General features: G+C 38.8%; 1 protein-coding gene across 3 annotated transcripts in view; it reads right to left on the minus strand.

The window, feature by feature from the left end:
- Positions 1–8,662: 8,662 nt before the first annotated feature.
- The window catches only part of SH3RF3 (SH3 domain containing ring finger 3), a 564,609-nt gene continuing 550,991 nt past the window's right edge, over positions 8,663–22,280 (minus strand). For all 3 annotated transcript variants that reach the window (XM_074299631.1, XM_074299630.1, XM_074299632.1), the window contains one exon: positions 8,663–11,800. In XM_074299631.1, coding sequence (XP_074155732.1) covers positions 11,632–11,800 — 169 coding nt within the window. In that variant the 3' untranslated portion in view covers positions 8,663–11,631. The remainder of the gene's footprint in view (positions 11,801–22,280) is intronic.

The raw sequence follows: 22,280 nt of genomic DNA on the forward strand, positions 1-22,280 counted from the left end.
ATGGTCCTGTGCATTCCTGGTGCATTGCTTACAGACACAGGCTGAAACTCCTAAGCCTTCTGGTTAGGAAAACCTATGCATTAATATATGAACCCCAGGTCCCAACTGATTAGAGAGTTAAGAAGGAAAGAGAAACATTTCTCTCCTAAAAATAAGGCATTTAGGCTCTAGCTCCTCACATACAACTGTGAACACTCTTTTTTGGAAACACACCCATAGACATTGGTCGTTAATCCAATGATTACCAAGCTTTAGTTTATTGAATACCTCTGGCCCAAGGAGAATCAAACGGGCCAGAGGATTCTAGGCTGGAATCTTTTGGAGAACTGAAGTGGGGACCTTGGGAAAGAAGTCCAGAGACCGAGAGGCAGACCTGCCTTCTGTCCTACACTTTACCTTGTCTATTTGGAGTCTGAAGCTCCATATTGAATAGCCCAGAACTCAGCAGAGGCTTCATGTCTGCTCACCAAGTTATGAATCATAACAAGATTCTAGGAACAGCCAGTCCAACACATGGGAATTCCCAGGGAGTTACATAAGATAGGAATCTGGCATGAGGAAAGCTGGAACAGAGTTACAATTTTAAATGAATCTAAAAACAAGCTGAAGCACATGTATAGAGGAGACAGAAACACGCCTGATGTCCTCTGACAGGGACATGGGGAAATGAATACTTTTGAAAGTGTCTCTCTAAAGCTGCATTTCAGGAGAAGGGAGATTTCTGGCTATCTAAGCAGCTATAGGGGTGGGGGCTTACCAGGAAGGACGGAGGATCTTTATGGACTCTAGAACAATGGATTCTGAGTTAAATTTCCAGGCCAGTCCCTATAGGTGGGACCCTATTACCATGGCTTGGTTGTTTTCAGCCCTAGGACTCATATTTCTATAGCAATTTCAGGTTTACACAACATTTTACTTATTGCTGTGAATGAATCCAAAGTGTCCTAACCCATGGCCTGAGGATAATTATGCTTGACAGAACTGTTTGTAATAAAAATATTTGTAAACAATAATAGTAGCCAATATTTATAGTGTTTCTATTGCCAGAGACTATACTAAGAGCTTTATAATTACTATCTAGAGACTTATAACAACCCTGCAAGGTAGGTGTTATTATTATGCCTGTTTTACAGTTAAGAAAACTGAGGCAAACTGAGAGCTCATTTAGGGTCAGGTGGGGAATTATCAATTGGAGGAATCAAGAAAAGACTTCCTGGAATGTACCACTCACCAACTTTTCCTGACTATTACTTTTTTTTTTTTTCGTTCTTCTTGTGATGTTCTGAAAGAATCTTTTCAGTCTCCTCCAAACTCTCTCAAATCTGGGCTTGCTGTACTCTCGTCCCTTTTTTTCAGATGTTCCCTGAAGATAGGTGGCATGGAATTTGGAACTATGCCCAAAGGCTATCAAGCTGTGTGTACCCTTTGATCCATGAGTCTCTACTATGATCTCTACAAAGAAATCATAAAAAAAGGAAAAATGACCCACATGTACAAAAATGTTTGTAGCAACCCTTTTCAAAGTGCAAGAAATTGGAAACTGAATGGATGCCCCTCAGTTGGAGAAACATTGAATAAATTATAGTATGTGAATATTATGGAATATGATTGTTCTATAAGAAACAATCAGCAGGATGATTTCAGAGAGGCCTGGAGAGACTGACATGAACTGATGCTGAGTGAAATGAGTAGAACCAAGAGAATAGTAGACAATGACAACAAGATTAGGTGATGATCAACTCTTATGGATTTAGCTCTTTTCAACAATAAGGTAATTCAGGCCAGTTTCAATGGTCTTTTGATGGAAAGAGCCATATGCACCCAGAAAGAGGACTTTGGGGACTGAATATGGATCACAATATAGTATTTTCACCATTTTTGTGGTTGTTTGCTTGTTTTTTTTTTTCTTTCTCATTTTCCTTTTTTGATCTGATTTTTTTCTTGCAAAGCATGATAAATGTATAAATATATATTACAGAACTACAAATGTTTAATATATATTGGATTGCTTGCTATCTAGGGGAGGGGGAGGGGGAAGAAGGGAGGGAGAAAAACTAGAAATACTGTTTTGCAAGGAGGAATGTTGAAAACTATCTTTGCGTGTAGTTTAAAAAAAAAAAAAGCTAGTATTTTTTTTTTAAGAGACTTGACTCATGGGAGTCAAGGTGGTAGAAGAGAGAAAAAGTTAAAAAACAATAGTCACACATTTTAAAAGGGCATGTTCCAACCTAAATTGCTTCCCTAGCTCAAACAGGACTGAGGAGACCTTAGAGAGTTAAGTTCAATTCGTTCTTTTTTTCAAATAGGGAAAATAAGCCTAGAGGGAAACACTGACTTTTCTCATTAAAACCTAGTTACTCTTTTGTACAGGTTTGATTCAAACCTGTACACTTCCCACTTTTCCAATCAATATATTGAAAGAAATTGGATAATATATGCATCGTTGCACTTAATCTCTGCAAAGGAGTGAAGGTAGGTAAGAAATGTGGTCTTTTAGCATGGGATCATTCTTTCCTACTTTAACCCACATCTAGCTGCCTGCTTCTTCCATGATCAATTAATCAATCAATCAAGAAAAAAAAGATTAGCAATAAGATAATATGGTATAATAAAAAAGATCTGTTTTTTTGGTGTTAGAAGAGCTGGGTTCAATTCCCAGGTATTACTAATTATAATAGACCCTGGGCAGCTAATTTTGCTTCTCTAGGCCACATTTTACTTATGTATTGAATGAGGGAGTGGAAATTTTGCCTTCAATTACCACCTCTTCTAGCTCATGCTCCCACGTTCCTTGCCTAAGGATGAGGCCTCTTTTAGCATGGAGTGTTTCAGATGGTCCAATCTAATGTATGCTCAGTAGACGGCCTAACAGGCTGGGCAGTGCTCCATCAGTGTTAAAAAATTCATTGTTCTGGAATGAGGTCTGAGAGACACACTTGGGTTGGAAGGGGCTGCTGAAGGCTGAAAACCAGGAGCAGCTGGTTTTCTATTTCTACTGCCTCCCTCATCATTTTCCTTTACAATTTTATAATTGGGAATAAATGTGTCAAATCTGCAAATGCTATTTTGGGGGCATGCGAGTCTGGGACACATGGACAGAGTCTTTCCCACAGTACAACCTGCCTCTTTGCACGCCCCAATCCCCTTTCACTAGGGCACTACTCATCAGTTTGGTTTGGCTTCTGCTATTCCATATTGGTGCCAGACTCACCAGCTTGAGAAGGGGCTGTGGAGGACTGAAAGCACCAGGAGATTATTCCAGATGGAGTCTCAGGGCTTCTGTTTTTCCTGGAGAATAGGAATACAACTGCTTGGGGATAAGATGGTGACTTCCACTGGGATAAGAACAAACTAGCTTTGATTACCTCTTTAGGTATTCCTGAGTTCTGCTAGTATGAAAAGTAATTTGGTAAAGTTATTATCCTTTTAAAATACATTTTTATCTTTAGTTTTTATTTTCACCTGAATTTACCTCTGGACCTCTCTCTACTCTTCTCAGACAGCTGTCTTTTTGAACAAAGACTTTTTTTTAACAAGAAAAAAGAGAATGAGAAAGAGAAAAAGAAATAGGTAAAATCTATCAAAATATGGAAGAAAATCTGAAAATATATGTGTTGGTCCATGATGCAGACCAGTTCCCTTCCCATTCCTGCAGAAGAAGGGAGAGATGGCTTCTGATAAGAATTGTCTTTTAGCAGCTCAGCAGAGCCATCTATAATCCTTTCTTGCTGTGACTCACACTTGGCTACTTGCTTTCTGCTGTAATCAATCAATTAAGAAACATATTAAGCACTTGCTTATGTGACAAACACTGGGACAGGTGCTGGAACTATAAAGATGAAGAAGACAAAGAAGATAAAAGAAGAGGAGGAAGGAGAAAAGGAGGATGAAGAGGAGGAAAAGAAAGAGGAGAATGATTTCAACTTTCAAATAGCTTAAATTCTATCAAGGAAAATATATATAACTTTATTCAGAATAAGTAAAAATGAGGACCAAGTTTTTAGGTACTAGCAGTTGGGGTGGTGATAGGAAAGGCAGAAGGAAGTGCTTGAGCTAATCACGAGAAAGTGAGAGATTCTATGAGGGAAAAGTGAGAAGGGAGCACATTACAGACATGGGGGATGCCCAATGCAAAAGAACAGAAGAGAATTTAGGAGATGGGAAAATGGTGGTACTCTCAAAAGAAATAGAGAAGTTTGATAGAGGTGAGAGTTGAGGAGGAAAGATAAATGAGTTTTGTTCTGACCACATTAAGAATCATTTTTTCCATGGTCATTCTTACCTGACATCTTCTTATCTTTGCCAGAAAAGCTGAGCTGAATTAAATAATCTGAGATCCCTTTCATCTCTAAATCTTATGAAAAGCATAATTCTCTCTCTCTCTCTCTCTCTCTCTCTCTCTCTCTCTCTCTCTCTCTCTCTCTCTCTCTCTCTCTTTCTCTCTCTGTCTCTGTCTCTGTCTCTCTCTCTCTCTCTCTCTCTCTCTCTCTCTCTCTGTCTCTCTCTGTCTCTCTCTGTCTCTCCCTCTCTCCCCTCTCTCTCTCTCTCTGTCTCTCTCTCTGTCTCTCTCTCTCTCTCCCTCCCTCTCCCTCTCTCTCTCTCTCTCTCTCTCTCTCTCTCTCTCTCTCTCTCTCTCTCTCTCTCTCTCTCTGTCTCTCTCTCTCTGTCTCTCTCTCTCTGTCTCTCTCTGTCTCTCTCTCTCTCTCTCTCTCTCTGTCTCTCTCTCTCTGTCTCTCTCTCTCTGTCTCTCTCTGTCTCTCTCTCTCTCTCTCTGTCTCTCTCTCTCTCTCCCTCCCTCTCTCTCTCTCTCTTTCTCTTTCTCTCTCTTTCTCTCTGTCTCTCTCTTCTCTCTCTCTTTCTCTCTTTCTCTCCTCACCCTCCTTCACCTCTTCTCTCCTTTTCTCTCCTCTCCTCTCCTGTCCTTGTCTCTTCTCTTCTCTCCTCTCAAATACTCTCAAAACACTCATAGGTGCAGTTCACTTGTGCCTATAAAGCAAATTGCAAACTGGTCACAATGTCATAACTTTTAGATTTGGAAATGTTTTCAGAGATAATTTAAACTAAATCTATTATTTCATAAACTGAGTTATGGAGAAAAATTTTCTGCTCCAGGCAACCTAGAAAGTGAAAGAACAAAGAGAAATGCTTGGAGTTATGATGTGGAGTTTTCAAAGTCATTCTCACATTTTTTTCACATCAATTTTATGAGGACCTTACAAAATAGGCACTACCCGTTTATCATTCCCATTTCACAGTTAATGAAAGTGAACCTCAAAAACATGGGGTGATTTGTTCAAGGTCACGGAGCTAGTAAGTGGTAAAGGCAGGTCAAATAACTCATGTCTGGCTCCCTTTCTGCAAATAATGCATGCAAAAGAAGGGTCCAGATACTCGCTCACAGAATGTATTGCTTCAAAATCATTTCATTACCTCACTATTTCAACAACTAGCATTTAGCATTTACTGGTGCAGAACGAATAGTGATTTGAGTGCAGCTGGGGGAATGCAGGACGGAGCTTGGAAGGTTTCCCCTTTCCCACCCCCATCTTCTAGCAGGTCTTTAATTACCTGATCCTTCAGAATAGCATCTTAGTGTCCTGGTTAGGGGTCTTTTCTACCTCAGTGAAGAAGCAGCCTAGTAGTAATTCAGCCAAGAAGCAGCAGGTGGCAGTAACAGCTCATGGAGAAGCAGAGGACCACTTCTTGTTGTCCAGGGGAGGAAGCAATCCAAGAGCAGATGACATCAGCAGCTATGCAGGGAAGTAGGGATGTTAGCTTCAAAGACAGAGAGGTGTTTAAGCTGGAATACAAGCGTAGGAATATGAGTTATTTGGGATATGAATGTTTCATCATCCATGGAAGAATGTGCTCTAGGGGACTTGGAATTTTTTTCCCTTACTATTTATCAGACTATTTCATTTAATTAAATCCTTTGAATTAATGTGTTCTCTAGTCTAGGGGCTGTGTGTGTGTGTGTGTGTGTGTGTGTGTGTGTGTGATGGACTTCTTTGGCAGGCAAATGATATCTATAGACCTATTCTCAGGATAATGTTTTTAAATAGATGGAGGAAATGGCAAATTTCAGTGAGAAATTAATGAAAATTAAAATGTATTTTTTTCCTATGTGAGTCTATGAATTCCCTGAAATCTATCCATGGTTCACAGACCTCAGGTTAAGAACTCTTTTTCTAGTCTGATAAAAGGAAAACACTAAATGGGGGCTTATGAATTATGATTTTGAATAGATTCTTATGCAAAGAGTAAGCTTTGCAGGGGACTATATTAGGAAGGGTCAGGGATGAGATACAATAATATGCCTAGTTTTGCACATGTTGTATTTGACTTTTCCTTTTTTTCTTTCTCCAAGGAAAGGAAAATAAGAAGGTAAAGCCAAGGCAAGCTGTGTTAATCCATTGTATGCATCAGGAAAGCATAAAATCCAAAGGCTCAAAACTAAATCCTAGAACATACAGTGTTTTCTTCCCACATTTGTTTGTTTTCACCCAAGGGAAGGTGGGAACAAACTCTCTGGAAAGACTACTGGAAAGGGAGAAAGGGTCACAAATAATTCAGTAAATAATACTCAGACAAGAAGACCAAAGCTGTGGGGGGAAGACTTCTTAGCTTGTTCTGGTTTTTCAATCATACCTGCCCTTGAGAATAGCAATCAACATTTTCAAATTCCAAGGTTGGTGACAGGGATACATGAAGCTGATTGGAAGGGGGAGAGGCCAAGAAGGAGGGAGAAAGGGCACATGTATGTGGAATATCTTGTCCTGAGACAAATGTTGATAGGAGCATACATCATCCTTAGATTTCTATAGACAAAAACGTGCTTTGCTTTTCCCCAGAGAGACTATGTTGGCAGCACTTGGACTTATTGCTATGTTAACATAGCACTTTCCCCAAGAATTTCAATGCACAAACTAGTATGAAGGCTCGATTTTGCTGAAGGAGCTCACTGGAGCAGAGAACTTTCCGAGCTGTTCCAGGGAATCTTGATGTCTTACACTACCCAACCAGAAGCCATCCCTTTGGTCCAACTTTGCAGGGAAATCCTCAGACGTCCCCTCCTGTCCTGCCAATGCTGTCCTCAAAAAGATGGCACAGCCCAGGATAAGATACACGCTCCCTTCCTCTTTTTTCCTTCTCTACTTTCTGTTAAGTTGGGAATTAAGCATCCCCTATTCCCTCCCCCCCCCAACAAATCCCTTGTCCCTTCCACCAAATACAAGAGAACACTCCAGAGAGTCACAGAATTTCAAATGGGAAGGAATCTAGTATTCTAGCTAGTGTCAAAAATCTTCATTTATAGATGAGGTTACTGAGGCCCGGAGAAATTAAGTGTTTTACTAAGTCTCACATAGGTAGTGAACATGGAAGAGGGAACCTGTGAACATAGATTATCTGGTTCTGAAACTATGCTCCTTCCATTAAGCTATGATTTAAAAAATCCTTGGCCAGGCACTCAACTTTTATAACTTCTCTCTGGGTAATCTCAGGGAGGCAGTTTGACATCACCTGCTTGCCTTGTTTTAGTTCCATGACTTTGTAAAGCTTCTGCACAACACATTTCTGCTGACAGAAACACAAACTCTCCCACACACATGGTGGGGCCAATTAGAGTTGGCAAGAAAGCTGGTGAAACCTTTCTTCATTAAAGTGAGAAAAGGATGAAAAAAAGTCCACAGTACCTTTCACGGAGTTCCTCCTTCTTTGGGAGAACAATGCTCTATTTGCTCTAGTAACTGGCATTCCTCCCCACCTCTTTACTCCCTTAAATAGATTTTCTTGATGAAATATTAGCTTTTGTTTAACATGGCACATTAAGTTCCCTGAGTTCTTTATGGACATTATTTCAAGTATTATTAAATATTGGAGGTTTAAAAAATGGAGATCACACCTCCATTTTTCAGGTGGAGAAACTGAGGCAAGGGAGGTTAAATAATTTCATATGGTCAGTAAAAGGCAAAGCCCGTCAGTTTTCTTCAAGGCTTATTATCTTTGGAGTAAAGAAGTCTACTGGAGTCAAGATTTTTCCATATTCATTTTTATTTAAAGACTCAGAACACAGTCATCATAGTTCATTTGTAACCATCACTGTCAATGTTTCTTAAATCACACGCTGACACTCGGGTATAACAAAAAAACGTTTTCTGAGCTGTGCAAAGTACAAAGAAACTGTTCGGAATCAGTTAGCCGAGACCATTCTGAGTAGAGCAAACCTGGCATTTTATAAAATGATACTGATGTTTGCCAGAAGAATGCCTTTTGCTTTGAAGGTAGGAAGTACATGCACATTCTCTACTTTGCATATCTTCCTTTCTTGCCTTCACTTTAGTCAGTAGACCCAGGCTGCAGCTCATCCCTGCTGGAGGTGCAGGATGTCCTTGGCAGCCCAGGACTACACTTATCTCCTTTGCTGGTTGCTTATACATTCCAGACTGTGCTGCTGCTCAAATGGTATCAGCTTGGCCAACAACAGCAACAACAATGAAAAATTACTCAACAATTAAAACAAATGAACTATTCAATAAAACCAGAAACAGGGGCTGCAAATAAGGTGTATGGTTTCATATATCAAACACCAAGACAATACCATTACAGATTCTTCAAGGCAAGGTAACCCCCACCCTCCCCTCCCCCCCAAAAAAGTGACACTTTTTTTTTGTTGTTATTGTTTTTTTTTTGTTTTTTGTTTTTTTTTTTTTGTGGTTTAAGTTTCCATTAACTAGGACTGTCACAAATGTGCTCAAAACACTGATTGCAAAACACTGATGCTGGTTGTGTATTTCCTCCTTCCCCGAATGTTCTGGCTTTGGTCCTATGAGATTAAGAGCCTTCTAAAATTTGTAGTCTGGGACTCTTGGAGGTGAGGCTGACTACAAAGAGGTCTGCAAGGAATCAGTCTTCTTTCTTCATTTTTCTTTTTAAATGAAGATAGCAATTGTTATTCTTCCCCTTTCCTCTTCACCCAATAAAGTATCCCATTTGATGGTGATAGCCAACTCTCTTAACTGTTATTTATTTCATGGGTTAATTGAGTATTCATTGTGCCAGTCATATAGGTTTCCTTTTTTTCTCATGGCCATGTTTCTGCTTTTTAGCATCACGTGGGCAAGGGCAGAGAGAAAATGAAATTCACACCGAATCTTCATTTACTTCTTAGCTGCTCTCCTCATAGAATATTGGAGAAGTAAGGTTTTTGAATTATCTGAAGGTATTGATTATCCAAGCTTTCACTAGAGAGGAGAGTTGCCTGTGTTTATCATTCAGGTGTCTCTATCAATCAATACACATTTTGTATAGTGATATGATTTTTATATACACACAAATGCCTTTTTGGCAGTTTTTGCTTGCTAATCCACTAATTTATCATCTCTGATGGAGATGTGCTGGTTTTGATCAATTCCACAGGCAGGGCTCTCTATTTTTAGACCAGCCCCCTCCCCAACTTTTTTTTTTTTAAAGGAACAAATTTCTTAAGTCTGCTATCAGCTGGAAAGAGGGAAAGAAGTCCTTTTCCTCCTGACAATAACAGGATCCTTTTGGTGTTGGTTACCACCCAACAGTAATAAATAGCCACTGAACCATCCAAAAATATGAGATCTGAAAATAACAGCTCAGTATTTCAAAGGCACCATGTCTGGCGGGAGGCTGACTGTCTGGAATTTGTTTGTCACATCCATGAAAGCCAAGGAAACCCTACGTTCCTAAGGACAAATTTATGCAGTTCAACCTAAGTTGGAGTGTTTGTTTTTAAGGATGGGGAACATATGAATTTTTATTCTTCTATAGATGAAAACATCATTTGGGAAACAAGTCTATTTAGAACAAGACCACCTTCTAGATGGGACCACTCAGGTGGTTTCAGATGGCTGATCTATAATCAGTCTTCTGTGATGGACAGAAAACTGAATATTTTTTCATAGATATTGTTCTCTTAAAACCCCTTCAATGTAATCAAAGCTTCCTGTTATCTTTCCTTTCTTCCATCCCTCCCTCTACTCCCTGTCCCAGAGTCCTACAGAGCAACATTATTAGATTTCTTTTCCATGTTTGTTTTGTGATACAAAATTGAATTTACTTGCTAGCACTTATTGCACCTTTTAGTCCCTGGTAGAGGGAAGTGTGCAGTGCGTGGTAGAGAATGATATTGTTCATCCCCAGTGAAATCTTAACCAAGCTTTGAATCTGCACAATGGTTGAGAATTGTACATTTTTGACAGTAAGAAATCACAGTTTGAGAATGCTAATTACAGCCATTGACATTCCCCTCTGATGGAGTGAGAGGAAAATTCCACCATCTTGGGCCAGAGTGGACCTGCAATGTTCTTTTTATTGCCACGTAAAAGTCAGTTAAAATGGTTCCCTTCTGCTGGAAATGCTCCCATTTCTTGAATAATTGTCACTGTCTAGACAGAGCATGGGGTTTCAGTAAGGGTTTAAGGAAATTGGCTTTTTTCAGGTCTTCTCCCCCTACCACCCAAATGGATTCTCTCACTTGCTCCATGAAACATCAGCCAAGGTTTTGATCTCCAGGACATGGACTTGTTGGTATGTTCCAAAGTTCATATGGTAAATATAAAAATGTCTACATGTTTGATGTCTCTCTTTCTCTCTTTATTTCTCTTTTTTTCTCTCTCTCTCCACTGACATTCTCTTTTAAGCAAAACCAAGTCATTCATAGTTTTACCAAAAGGCAGCACCAGATGTATGAAAAAATAGGAAATGTATGACCTATTAGAAATATATAAAGTCTAATAGCTTTTACATAAAAAGGTATGCCATAAGAAAAAAAGGTGATACTGGAGGGTAAAAACAAAAATTGCTGCATATACTACTGAGAGGAAACACACAGAAAGGATTCCCCGCCCCCCTCCCCCCCCAAAACAACCCAAAGCCACCTGGGGATCTCTAGCTTGGGGAGGCCCTGCCCAGGGCAGTTCTGCAATCCTCCCCCCTTCCCTCCTTCGGATGAAAAACACCTCCCCTTCTCTGAGCACCCTTGCTGAATGATTAGGCAGCAGATTACTGAGGTATATAGAAAGGGTGACGTCAACAATTTGGATTCCCCACTGGATCTTCCAGGGCAATGCCTGAATGGGAATTCTCCCTAAATGCTTCTCTACCTACGTCACTTCCTCCCCAAAGAAGCATCAAACCAATGTGGCTTGTTTTCAATGCTTCCCAGCAGCTCTCCTGGACCCTCAAATCCATCTTGCATAGGCAGGAAACAAGAGCACTACAGCTCCAACAAAATAAGTTACAGCAATAAATCAACTTTCTTCTTATTTTCTTTTTAAAAGATATTTTCTTTCTATAATTTACACAAAGGGAGTTGGCATTTAGGTTGACATACAATCCAAAGCTGTGTTCTCTCAGTTAGTGTCTAGCCCCGGGCTCTTGCCCACTGCCTGGTCCAAGGCATCCCCTGGTTATAGAGACACAGCGGCAGCCCTAGGCCTTCAGAGCAGAAAGGCCTGGGAGTGTCTTTGGAAGGGATGGTGATTTGGAGAACAGTGAAGTCCCTTTGTTTGCTTTTCTTGTGCTATGGAAATTTCCTCTGGAAGGTCTTTTGGTTTGGAGAATGGTGGTGGATGCTAGGGGGAGAAAGCCAGCCAGTCCTCATCAGAAACTTTCAACAAAGCTTCCAGGGAAGAGGCCCGTCCTCCCATTCCTCTGTAGTGTCCCTTTGTACCAGCCATCCTCTCTCTTCTTGTGCACGAACACAATGTCGCCTTCTTTCAGCTCAATCTCAGCCTCGCTCTGAGGAGGGTAGGAGACCACAACTCGGTACCTTAAAGAGAAAACATCAGAATGGGTGATCTGGGTACAGGGATACAAAAAGAACACCAGCATGGTTCTCATAGGGTCAGTGTTATTAAGAAAGGGGGGAGCACCATGATTAAAATGGAAGGGGTAATGGGTTTCACAGTAGACATCTCGTGTATAAAATCTAGCTTTGCTTCTTATTATCCATTTGACTTTGGGGAGTGGACTTTTACCTCCCTTGGTTTCAGTTTCATCATATGTAAAATGAGATTTGGATTAGATGATCTCTAAGTTCCTTTGAAGTTCTAAATCTAAATCTATGGTCGTGTGACATTTTTTATTTTTATTTTTATTTTTTGCTGAGGCATTTGGGGTTAAGTGACTTGCCCAGGGTCACACAGCTAGGAAATATTAAGTGTCTGAGGCCAGATTTGAACTCAGGTCCTCCTGATTTCAGGGCTGGTGCTCTATCCATTATACCATCTAGGTGCCCATTGTGACCATTTTTTTTAAAAGCCAGTTCAATTTGTAGTAGAAATCCAGTGCTAGCCACATGATAAGTCTTACTGTACTCTATCTTGCTCTGACCCATCTGAAGTATTACTGTCTATCCAATCCAGAAAGCACAGAATAAGCTGAAGGGCATCGAGGATGGTGAGAAGACCTGACACCATGAATCTAAGGATGATTAGTCTGGAGAAAAGAATATTTATGTGGGACATGGTCTTTATTCCCAAATATTTGAATGGTTGTCATGTGGATGAGAGATCTTTTTCTTTGCCCTACCAAGCTCAGTGGATGCACATTACATGAAGGCAAAACTATTCAAAAATGGACCTTCAGCGGATGTTTCAAGGAGTGATCAAAAGATCATTTTTCAAAGATGCTACAGATAGGATTCATGATTTGGCTGGAATAAATAATTTCTTGGTTTCTCTTATAATTCTAAGAGGAAAAGATTTTCATGGATCTGAACCCTTTCTTGTACCTCTGAAATTAGATTCTCTAGCATCTGTCTACTATATTTGTCTATAAGATTGATCCTTTTTCCTACAAGGTAAAAGTCATGCATAAAAAGAAGTTTGTAGAACCAGAGTGGGACTCCAGCACACAACTTCAGAGTGTAATCCCCACACAGGCCAGCCTCAGCTACAGCTCAGACTCATTGTCAGCAAGGTGGAACCTGTGAATCAGCAGCAGTTCTGGAGGGCTCTGGACCTTTCAGGCTGGGGACGCCAGGGAGGTCTCTGAAAGTCAGTGGCAATGGAGTGGGAATCTGGTGTGTGATCTCAGTGAAGCTCCATCAGTGGAGCCTCAACTCCAGCCAGTGTACTAGCTCTTATAGCTACAGTGGGGTGGGGGACACTTAATAGTTCCAGGGCAGAAAAGAGGGCTAATGGTCAGATTCATAAAAGGATTTCTGAAAACAGTTGCACAAAACCCCTGAAGCTCGAGATAGAGCACCCTCTATGCTGGAAACAGAACTCTACTTTAACAAAGAGTTTAAAGCCAAATAATTGGTTAGGAAAATGAACAGAAATCCAAAAAAAAGTTATTATGGTGACAAGGAGGATCAAAATACATACTCAGAAGATAAACTCAAGGCTCCTATATCCAAAGTCTCCCAAAAAAAATTGGGCTCAGGTCATGGAAGAGCTCAAAAAAGAAAAAAAGACTTTGAAAAAGGATTGAGAGAGGTGCAAAGTGAAATACAAAAAAACTAATGAGAAGGAAAATGGCTTAAAAAGAAAAATTGGCCAATTGGGAAAGGAAGTACAAAAGCTCACTAAGAAAAATAATTCTTTAAAAAATAGAATCGAGCAAATGGAAGCTAATGACTTTATGAGAAATCAAGATACAATAAAGCAAAACCAAAAGAAAAAAGAAAAAATAAAGGAAAAATGTGAAATACCTCACTGGAAAAACAACTGACCTAGAAAAATAGATCCAGGACAGATAATTTTAAAATTATTGGTCTAACTGAAAATCATGATCAAAAAAACAATCTAGACATAATCTTTCAAGAAATTATCATGGAAAACTGTCCTGACTTTCTAGATCCAGAGGGTAAAATAGAAATTGAAAGAATCCATTGATCACCTCTTGAAAGAGATCCCCAAATAAAAACTCCCAGAATATTATAGCCAAATTCAGAATCTCTCAAGTCAAGGAGAAAATATTGCAGGCATCCAGAAAAAACAATTCAAGTATAGTGGAGCCACAGATAGGATAAGAAAAGATTTAGCAAATTCTACATTAAAGGACTGGAGGGCTTGGAATATGATATTCCGAAGAGCAATAAAGCTTGGATTGCAACCAAGAATCACCTACCCAGCAAAACTGAGTATAATCCTTCAGAGGAAAAAGTGGTCATTCAATGAAACAGAGGATTTTTTAGCATTCATGATGAAAAGACCAGAGCTGACTGGAAAATTTTATTTTCAAATATAGGACTCTGGAGAAGCATAAGGAGGTAATCAGAAAAGTGATATCATAAGGGACTTAATAAAGTTTATCTGTTTACATTCCTATATGGGAGAACGATACTTGTAAATCAAATTCATTACTATAGCAGCTAGAAGAAGTACATATAGGAATATGAAGGGATAATATCTTTTTTTAATGATAAAATTAAGGGGCAAGAGAAATATACTGTGAGAATGGAAAAGGGAGAAGTGGAATGGTGCAAATTATCTGCCATAAAAAAGGCAAGAAAAAGCTTTTACAGTGGAAGGAAAGAAGGGGAGGAAAAGGTAAATGAGTGAACCTTACTCTCACCAGAATTGGCTCAAATAGGAAATAATATACATACTCAACAGGGGGATAGAAATCTATCTTAGCCTGAAAGAAAAAGGAGAGGAATGGGTTATGGGAAGGGGGGGTGATAAAAGAAAGAACATATTGGGGAGGGAGTGGGCAATAGCAAAACACTTTTGAGAAGGGACAGGGTGAAAGGAGAAAAAAACAAATGAGGAGAAATACAATTAGCAATAGTAATTGTAAAAAAAATTTGAAGCAAGTTTCTCTGATGGAATACTATTGTTCTCTGGAAAATGATAAGCAGGATTCTCTCATGGAAACAAAAACAAATCTGGAAAGTTTTCCATGAACGAAGTGAAATATACTATATACAAAGCAATAGCAATGTTCTGGGATGACCGGCTGTAAATGACTTTGTACAGTCATCCACATCTATGAAGAACTTATGATGAAAAATCCTATCCATACCCAGAGAAGGAATTTCTCAAGTCTGAATGTAGATTACTTTCTCTATTTCTTTCTTTCTTTTTGAACAATTTTTCTTAAAGGTTTTTGTTTTTATTAGAGTGGGAGATCTATGTTTTCTTTCACAACTTGACTGTTAATGGAAATGTTTTGTATAACTTCACATGTGGTTTCTTAACTGTGGGTGGGGTTAAGGGAGAACATAGAACTCAAAAATATTAAAAACAAATGTAAATAAAATTGTTTTGAATGTAACTGGAGAAAATATTAAATAAATAAAATAAATTAACTAAAAAAAGAGAGAGTACTTAGGGAAAGGGATTGTTTAATAGGCATGTTGTAGCCTCTGCTGGATGAATTATTGGTTGCCCATGATTGGTGTTTTGACAACAAAAATTATTGTAATTATGATAATAATAATAATAATCTAACATATATTATTTCGTTTGTTCCATACAACAATACTTTGAGGGAGGTGCTATTATTTATCCTCATCATATAGACAAGGAAACTGAGGCAGTTCTAGAATCCAGGTGTTTCTGATTGATGTTCAAGCTCTTATCACACCTCACAAAGAGGAAGGAGGGTAGAGGGAAGAAACTCTCACACAGGCTTGAGGTTAGTTTTAGGCAAAAGATCTTTCCAGTTGGTCCGAGTGACCTTGAAAAGGAAGATGTTTTAAGACATCAAAGAATCAATATTAACCAAAGAAGGATTGAAAAACTTGCTTAGTTATAAAACTTGAGAATGTATGTGTGAGTATGTATCTAAATCTAGATAGAAATCTCTCTCCCTCTCTCTCTCTCTCTCTCTCTCTCTACTCTATATATATATATATCTATATTCTATACATATATATATATGTATATATATATTCACACACATATATCTTATGTTCACTTTTAATGAGTGTAACCTATCATATCATTTTTGAATTTGTAAACTGTCTTCTCATTTATAAACAAATCCTAGAAAATATCCTCTTCTGTAGTCCCACTGCTGATTTCCCTGGTTCTTCTTTAATCCTAACTAAAATTCCACTTTCTATAGAAAGGCCTTTTCTAACCCCGTCTTATGTTAATGCTTTTTCTGTTAATTATCTCCTATCTATACTATATATCAGGGCTTCTTAATCATTTTCCACTCATGGATTCTTCTTGCCTGAGAAATTTTTACGTGAGCCCATCTGGAATCTGAGCTGAGGTGTTTCTGGCCACCTTTATGCATATACGGTGCAAAGTGTACAAGTTGTATGTCCAAAACCTACATGATGCAAGACAGGCAAGTGCTATCAGAAGCACTTCAGACTCATTGTATATTTGATTTTCAATTAATTTTTGGTCATTGCATTCAGAAATCTTTTACTGTTGCCAAATTTTTCATGACCTCCACATTCAGTTATAAGACAGGCAACCCACAGTTTAAGAAGCATTTTTGTATATAGCTTTTTTTGTAAATTTTTAAAAATTTCTCTTCTCTATTGGATTTGTTTGTTTCTTGAAGTCAAAGATCTTTTGCCCTTTTTTTTTGTATCTCTAGTGCTTAGCACACAGTAGGAACTTAATAAATACATATTGATTGATTGTGGTCTGTAGAATGGTGGAGAAAAAGATGAGATAGGAAATAGATCCTGGAACTGGCCACCAAGATAGTGTAAAGGATAGGAAGTGGAAAGGTTAGAGTTCAGTAGATATCTGACCCTTAGGAACCAAGATGACTCATGGAATACAGAAGATCAATCTACAAGTCTTAATTGAGGTTGGCCATGTGCCTGGTCCTAAGTGCTAAGGATACATAAACAAATGGGAAAAGGAGCCTCATTTAAGAAGCTAACTTTGTAATGGGGAAGTCAATGGATAAGGCCATATGTATAAAAGAATGAATAAATAAAAATAAATATGAGGAAATTTAGGGAAAAAAAATTAGTGATGGAGGGAGAAGGAACAAGAAAAATTTTATGTAGAAAATGGTGCTTGAGTTGAGTCTTGAAGAAAGTAAAAAATGCTATGAAATGAGTGAGAAGGGGCTCATTCCAGGAATCAGAAAGGCACAGAAAAACCAGTTTAAGTGCAAAGCACAGGAGAGAGACTAATGTATAATGAGAAAAAGTAGCTGGGACCAGGGTGTGAAAAGCTTTAAAAGTCAAAGAAAATTATACTTTAGCCATTGGAGTTTACTTAACCAGATGACTTTCTTTAAGAAAAATCACTTTGGCAGCTATGTGTCACATGGCATGAGTGGCAGGTAGCTCAATTAGGAGACCATTGCACAGTCCAGGTGAGAGGTAATGAGGACCTTGAAATGAGATAGTGATGTGTAAAGTAGTAGGAAGGGAACAGATGTGAGAGAGCGATGTATGAATGACAAGATTTGGTGCTTCACTGGATACATGGGGTGAGAACAGGAACATGCTGGAGCCAGCTCCTCTGGAGGGCCAATGGTTAAATGTTCAGTGTGAGTGATAAGCAAACCCTACAAATCAGGGATTGATTGTTTTGTTGATTGTCTAGAAATACAAAATAATGGAGATAATGTTAATAACTGAAGAAATGTTATACATTTTGGGGGGCTGATAGAGTTGTTTATTAAACATTTATTAGCACTTTCCTGCTTGAGGGAGACTAAAGAAGCAAAATGTAATATTGATGCTGCAGGTTACAAGGTCAAAGGCTCAGTGCCTTAAATTGGGGGATCAATGATTGTGAAGATTTGGAAAATCTTCAGAGGAAACTGAGGTAAAGTGACTTGCCCAGGGTCACGCATTACGTTTGAGGTGAGAGGCTCAGTACTCTAACACAGTACCTACCAGCCCCATTTGGAAAACAAGGACACCGTAAAAGCCTTAGGGCCAAAGGTAAAGGTCTCTTGGACCGTCTCCAAGCAGAGGAACAGATCTCCTAGAAGCTCACAGATGAACGAATCCTGGAATTCAATGCTTCATGAAAATATTCTATATATGACATTTTCTATATATGACATGACAATTGAACTGGATGATCTCTAAAGTCCCTTCTATTATCCTGTTATCTTGGCTAAAGCTACATCCTTGCTGGTCCAAAAATCTACTCTTCAATGCTTCAAACTAGGCCATGTCTCTACTGTTACTTATCTAAAAACAGCATCTTGGGCTGTCTTGAAAGAGGGTCATCCATGAATGGCTTTCCACTTAAACAGGACTCAGTAATCTGGAGAGGTGCTTTGCACTTATTTGCTTACTTGCTAACAATAGTATACATTGCAATCAGCATGTGGAAGATGTCAGACAAGTAACAACAATTGTAGGTCTGTCAAACACAGATAGAAAGGAAATATAGTTAACACTTTGATCAAAGTTCACCAACTCTCTCAATTCCTTCCTTTTACTCAAAATTTATAAACCCCCAGGGGACGGAGAGCAAAGGACCCCACAGCAAGCTGTGCATGAAGGCTGGTCCTGAAAGAATCTGTCTCAAACTCTTTACCTGACCTTTATTTTTTAGCCAGGGAACTAATCTGAGAAGATAAACTGTGTTTAAAACAGCAAATAGGACAAAACAAGGATTTCCTTTGTATTGACCCTAGTCAATGATTTTCTGCTTTTCTTCTTTGGGAATAGCCTTGCTCCCTGTCCTCTCTCCCCCACCAGGTGTGTACATAATTGTTTCCACCTGACAGTATTTTGAAATTGATTTTGTATTAGATCAGGAGATTTACTACATGGTATCTCAAACGTCTTAGTGCTGTGTTAAGCTTTAATAATTTCAGAAGGATAAGTACTCCAGGTTTACAAAAATATTTGAAAGTGAAATTATTTCTATTTCTTTTATATTTGATTTTGTGAAATTTAAATGATAATTTTAAATTTTAAATTTAATTTTCTGCATGATAACTTCCTCAGACCAATGGATTAGTAAGAGGAAGTCCTCTTGCTTGACCACTTCAGTCACTTCATTTATCTCCATTAGATTTTTTTTTTCTTAGAGTGTCACATCAAAATTCTCACATATGCATCACACTCTCTTTCTTTGGATGGTGAAAAGGCTACGATTTTCAGTTTTAGTTTCAGCATCAGCTGATTTTCACAAAGTTCCAAAATCTGAAAAAGGTTCTAACATTAGCTAGAAGGTTTTAATCATCAGGTTATGTTGAATTTTAATAAGAAACATTGCGATTTAAAAATATTGATTAATTAGCCTTTCAAATGTTAGATAAGTTTTGTTGTAAACATTTATACTTAAAAAAGTACACTAAGACTTTTGGGATCACTATATAAGAACTCCTCAATAAATCTTGTTAACAGTACCAAGCTCTATCTTTTCTTCCTTGTTCACATTACCCATAACCTTTGTCTGGATGGATTCCTAATCTTTTTTTCTCTTGACTTAAAACCCTGATTCCAACTTTCCTGGACTCTAGACCCTCTTTAAGCCTATTGTGGTTATCAGTCCTTTGAAGGACTGTCAATGATGTCACAGAGTGATATCTTGATTTATTTATGAATTGGATTTAAGTAATTTACACAAAGTTGTCAGCTTCATTCACTTTTCCAGGGTCTTCAGAATCCACTGTAGTAAATTGCTTGCCACCTAGAATTTTAGAGGTAGTTCTGAGTTCTTTGCCAGGAAAACCCGAATGGGGTTATGAAGAGTTGGAAACAATTTTTAAGACCAAACTAACAAAAGCGACTGAACTAGAAGAGATATAGTCATCCTGTTATCTAAGTGGCCTAAGAGCACCTCTGGTATATAGTCTCAAGCCTTAGCAAGTGTGAGGATTTGGTCTCTGTCTAGTGGATTATCTGAAGATCAATAGCTGTCTTACTCCATGCAGATCCCTGGATTGAAGACAGTTGAATCATCTCCCAATGATTCTGCAAACTATGTTTGTGGAGGAATGGAAGTGATGTAGTTAAACAACTGCTGTACCTCAGTTAATGTTTTGGGGATAATCCAGTATTTGCTTAAAATCATCATTTCTCCAGATTGACAATTAAACTTGTGCTTGAGGACCTTAATTTCTAGCATTGTCTTGAATCAGCAGAGCTGATTGCTGCTGATGGGGGAAGAGAGCAAGCACATCTTGTGGAAGGCAGGACCGGCTGTGAACATCTTTGTGCAGACCCAGCTTCCATGCCAGCTGGGGAAGACAAAGCTTTGCTGGGACAAGGGACACCGAAGGCCTTGTATGATCAAAACTCCTCCTTTGGAAGTGGGTTCAGCTGAATTCAGCATGTCTGCCATTAATCTTGTAATTATCAGTTGCATCTCAAGACCCAAAGGCCCTGGCATATACACTGGTGCTCCATATCTGCAAAAATCAATTGGTCATCTTTTTCTTGGGTAATAAATCTGGATGTCACTACCTGACAAATATTATGAGTTGAAATGTGCTTGGCTGGCTGAGGAGGGGGAAACAGTCATATGCTGTCATATATATATCATATTCTGTCACTTTGTAGTCTCATTCTGCTTATGGGATAAAGACACCGCAATTATAGGTAGAGTGGAAAAGAGAATGCAGAATCTCCTAAAGTCATATGGCTTCCAAGGTGATGAATGAGAAGATCGGATTAAGTTATAAATCTACTTAGGGGGAGATCCCGTATGATTAATTTGGAATGCATGGGCTCCAGTGATGGACTTCATCAAGGGTCCAGTGCTTTGGGCTAGCACCTGTAATTTCAAGGTGGTATCAGAATTCTTTCCCCCTTCAGGATATTTTATTATAATTCTTGTCAAAAAGAAGAAATGTGGCATATTGGATATGGAGCTGCCATTGGACTTGGGAAGCCCTGAATTCAGGTCCAGACTTTGATACATCCTGGCTTTGTGATCTTTGGCAAATCAATGCTTCAAGCATCTTTCTATGGCAAGAGGTCTTAACATTTGGTGCTATTAATTTGTTTTTAAAATATTTTGGCAACCATATTTCAATATATTGGTTTTCTTTGTAATCTTTGGTATTTTATTTTATGCTTTTGAAACATTATTCTAAAAAGGGGTCTCTAGGGTTCAGGTTGCTAAAATAAAAAAGAATTATAGCTCTAGAAATTTAAGTTACAGAGTAGGTGCCAATTTGCTTTGATAGGAGGTGGTTTTTCATAGGAAGTTCTCTATGCCAATAATTCATAGCTCTCTTCCAAAAAAGAGAAAAAAATTGTCATCTGCTTTCTTTTCTACTCTCCCTATGATTTTATGACTTTGATTCTCTTTCCCTGGTGAAAGGTAGAAATAGTTCCAGTCAAGAGGACCTGGGTTCAAATTCTGCCTCTGCCATTTACTGCATTTGTGACCTTGAGCAAGCCTCTAATATCTGTGTCAATTTTCTCATCTGTTAAATGAGGTGCTTAGTCCTTGAAGTCTTTTTCAGATCTAGATCTTCTTCTGGCAGTTGGGGGAATAGAATTCAGAGGACAAGAGGTAGATTCTTGAGGTAAAAGCACAGCTGCCCTAAGGACAGACATACTGAGTAAAGCTTCTGCAACTGTCTGATAAAGAAAGCCAACCAAGAGGTATTCACTACTGGCTGGTCTTCCTTTAGAGTCTTCCAAATTTCTAGCAGTGGGAAGCAGCAGCTTTGGCATCTGCCTTCCTCTTGCCTCCGATGTCTGTGTTACATGCTTCTAAAAGGCAAAATTTTGTTCCTGACTTCCTAAAAGAGTCCTAGCAAGGCAAGTGGACCCAAGAGGAAAAGATCAGAGACTTCTATAGCAGGATTTCCCAAAGTCAGCTGTCCTGTGGAGTCCTCTGGGGCTAATACAGCTGGAGTTGATCTATTATCCTCACAGCCTCCAGAAACCTGGGATTATTTGGAAGCAGTCACAAAATTCAAATACTGGAAAGCCTGATGGAAAACAATAAGCTAGGGAAAATAAAAATCTTTTATTCATACTACTTGCTTTCTTGGGTGGGAAACACCTTCTCTGTCAGAGGTGAAAGGAGGTCAAAGAGGTCAGGAAAAAGAGGCTGCTGTTCTGGGAAGGGAAATTGGTTTTTGTGCAATCACAAATAGCAAGTTAAAGGTCTCTTCTCTGCACACAGCTGTTTGTAGATCTATATTGCTGTGTCAGTGAAGGGTTAACATTGCTGGAGATGGCTATCTAATCCAGGTTTCCAGCTGTTGATTCACCTTTTGTCTCAGGATAGCCCTGGGGTATTTTATAAATCCAGACTATAACTTCCACAAAAAATAACTTCAACCTAGGAAAGGAACAAATCCATTTCTAGCTATTGCCAATGGTCATAAAGATAGTGAGCCAAACTCCTGGCACAGTGGCCCTGTTTGCTCTGGCATCTGCATGA

This window comes from Sminthopsis crassicaudata, chromosome 3 (genome assembly GCF_048593235.1).
Source record: "Sminthopsis crassicaudata isolate SCR6 chromosome 3, ASM4859323v1, whole genome shotgun sequence".
Lineage (NCBI taxonomy): Eukaryota > Metazoa > Chordata > Mammalia > Dasyuromorphia > Dasyuridae > Sminthopsis > Sminthopsis crassicaudata.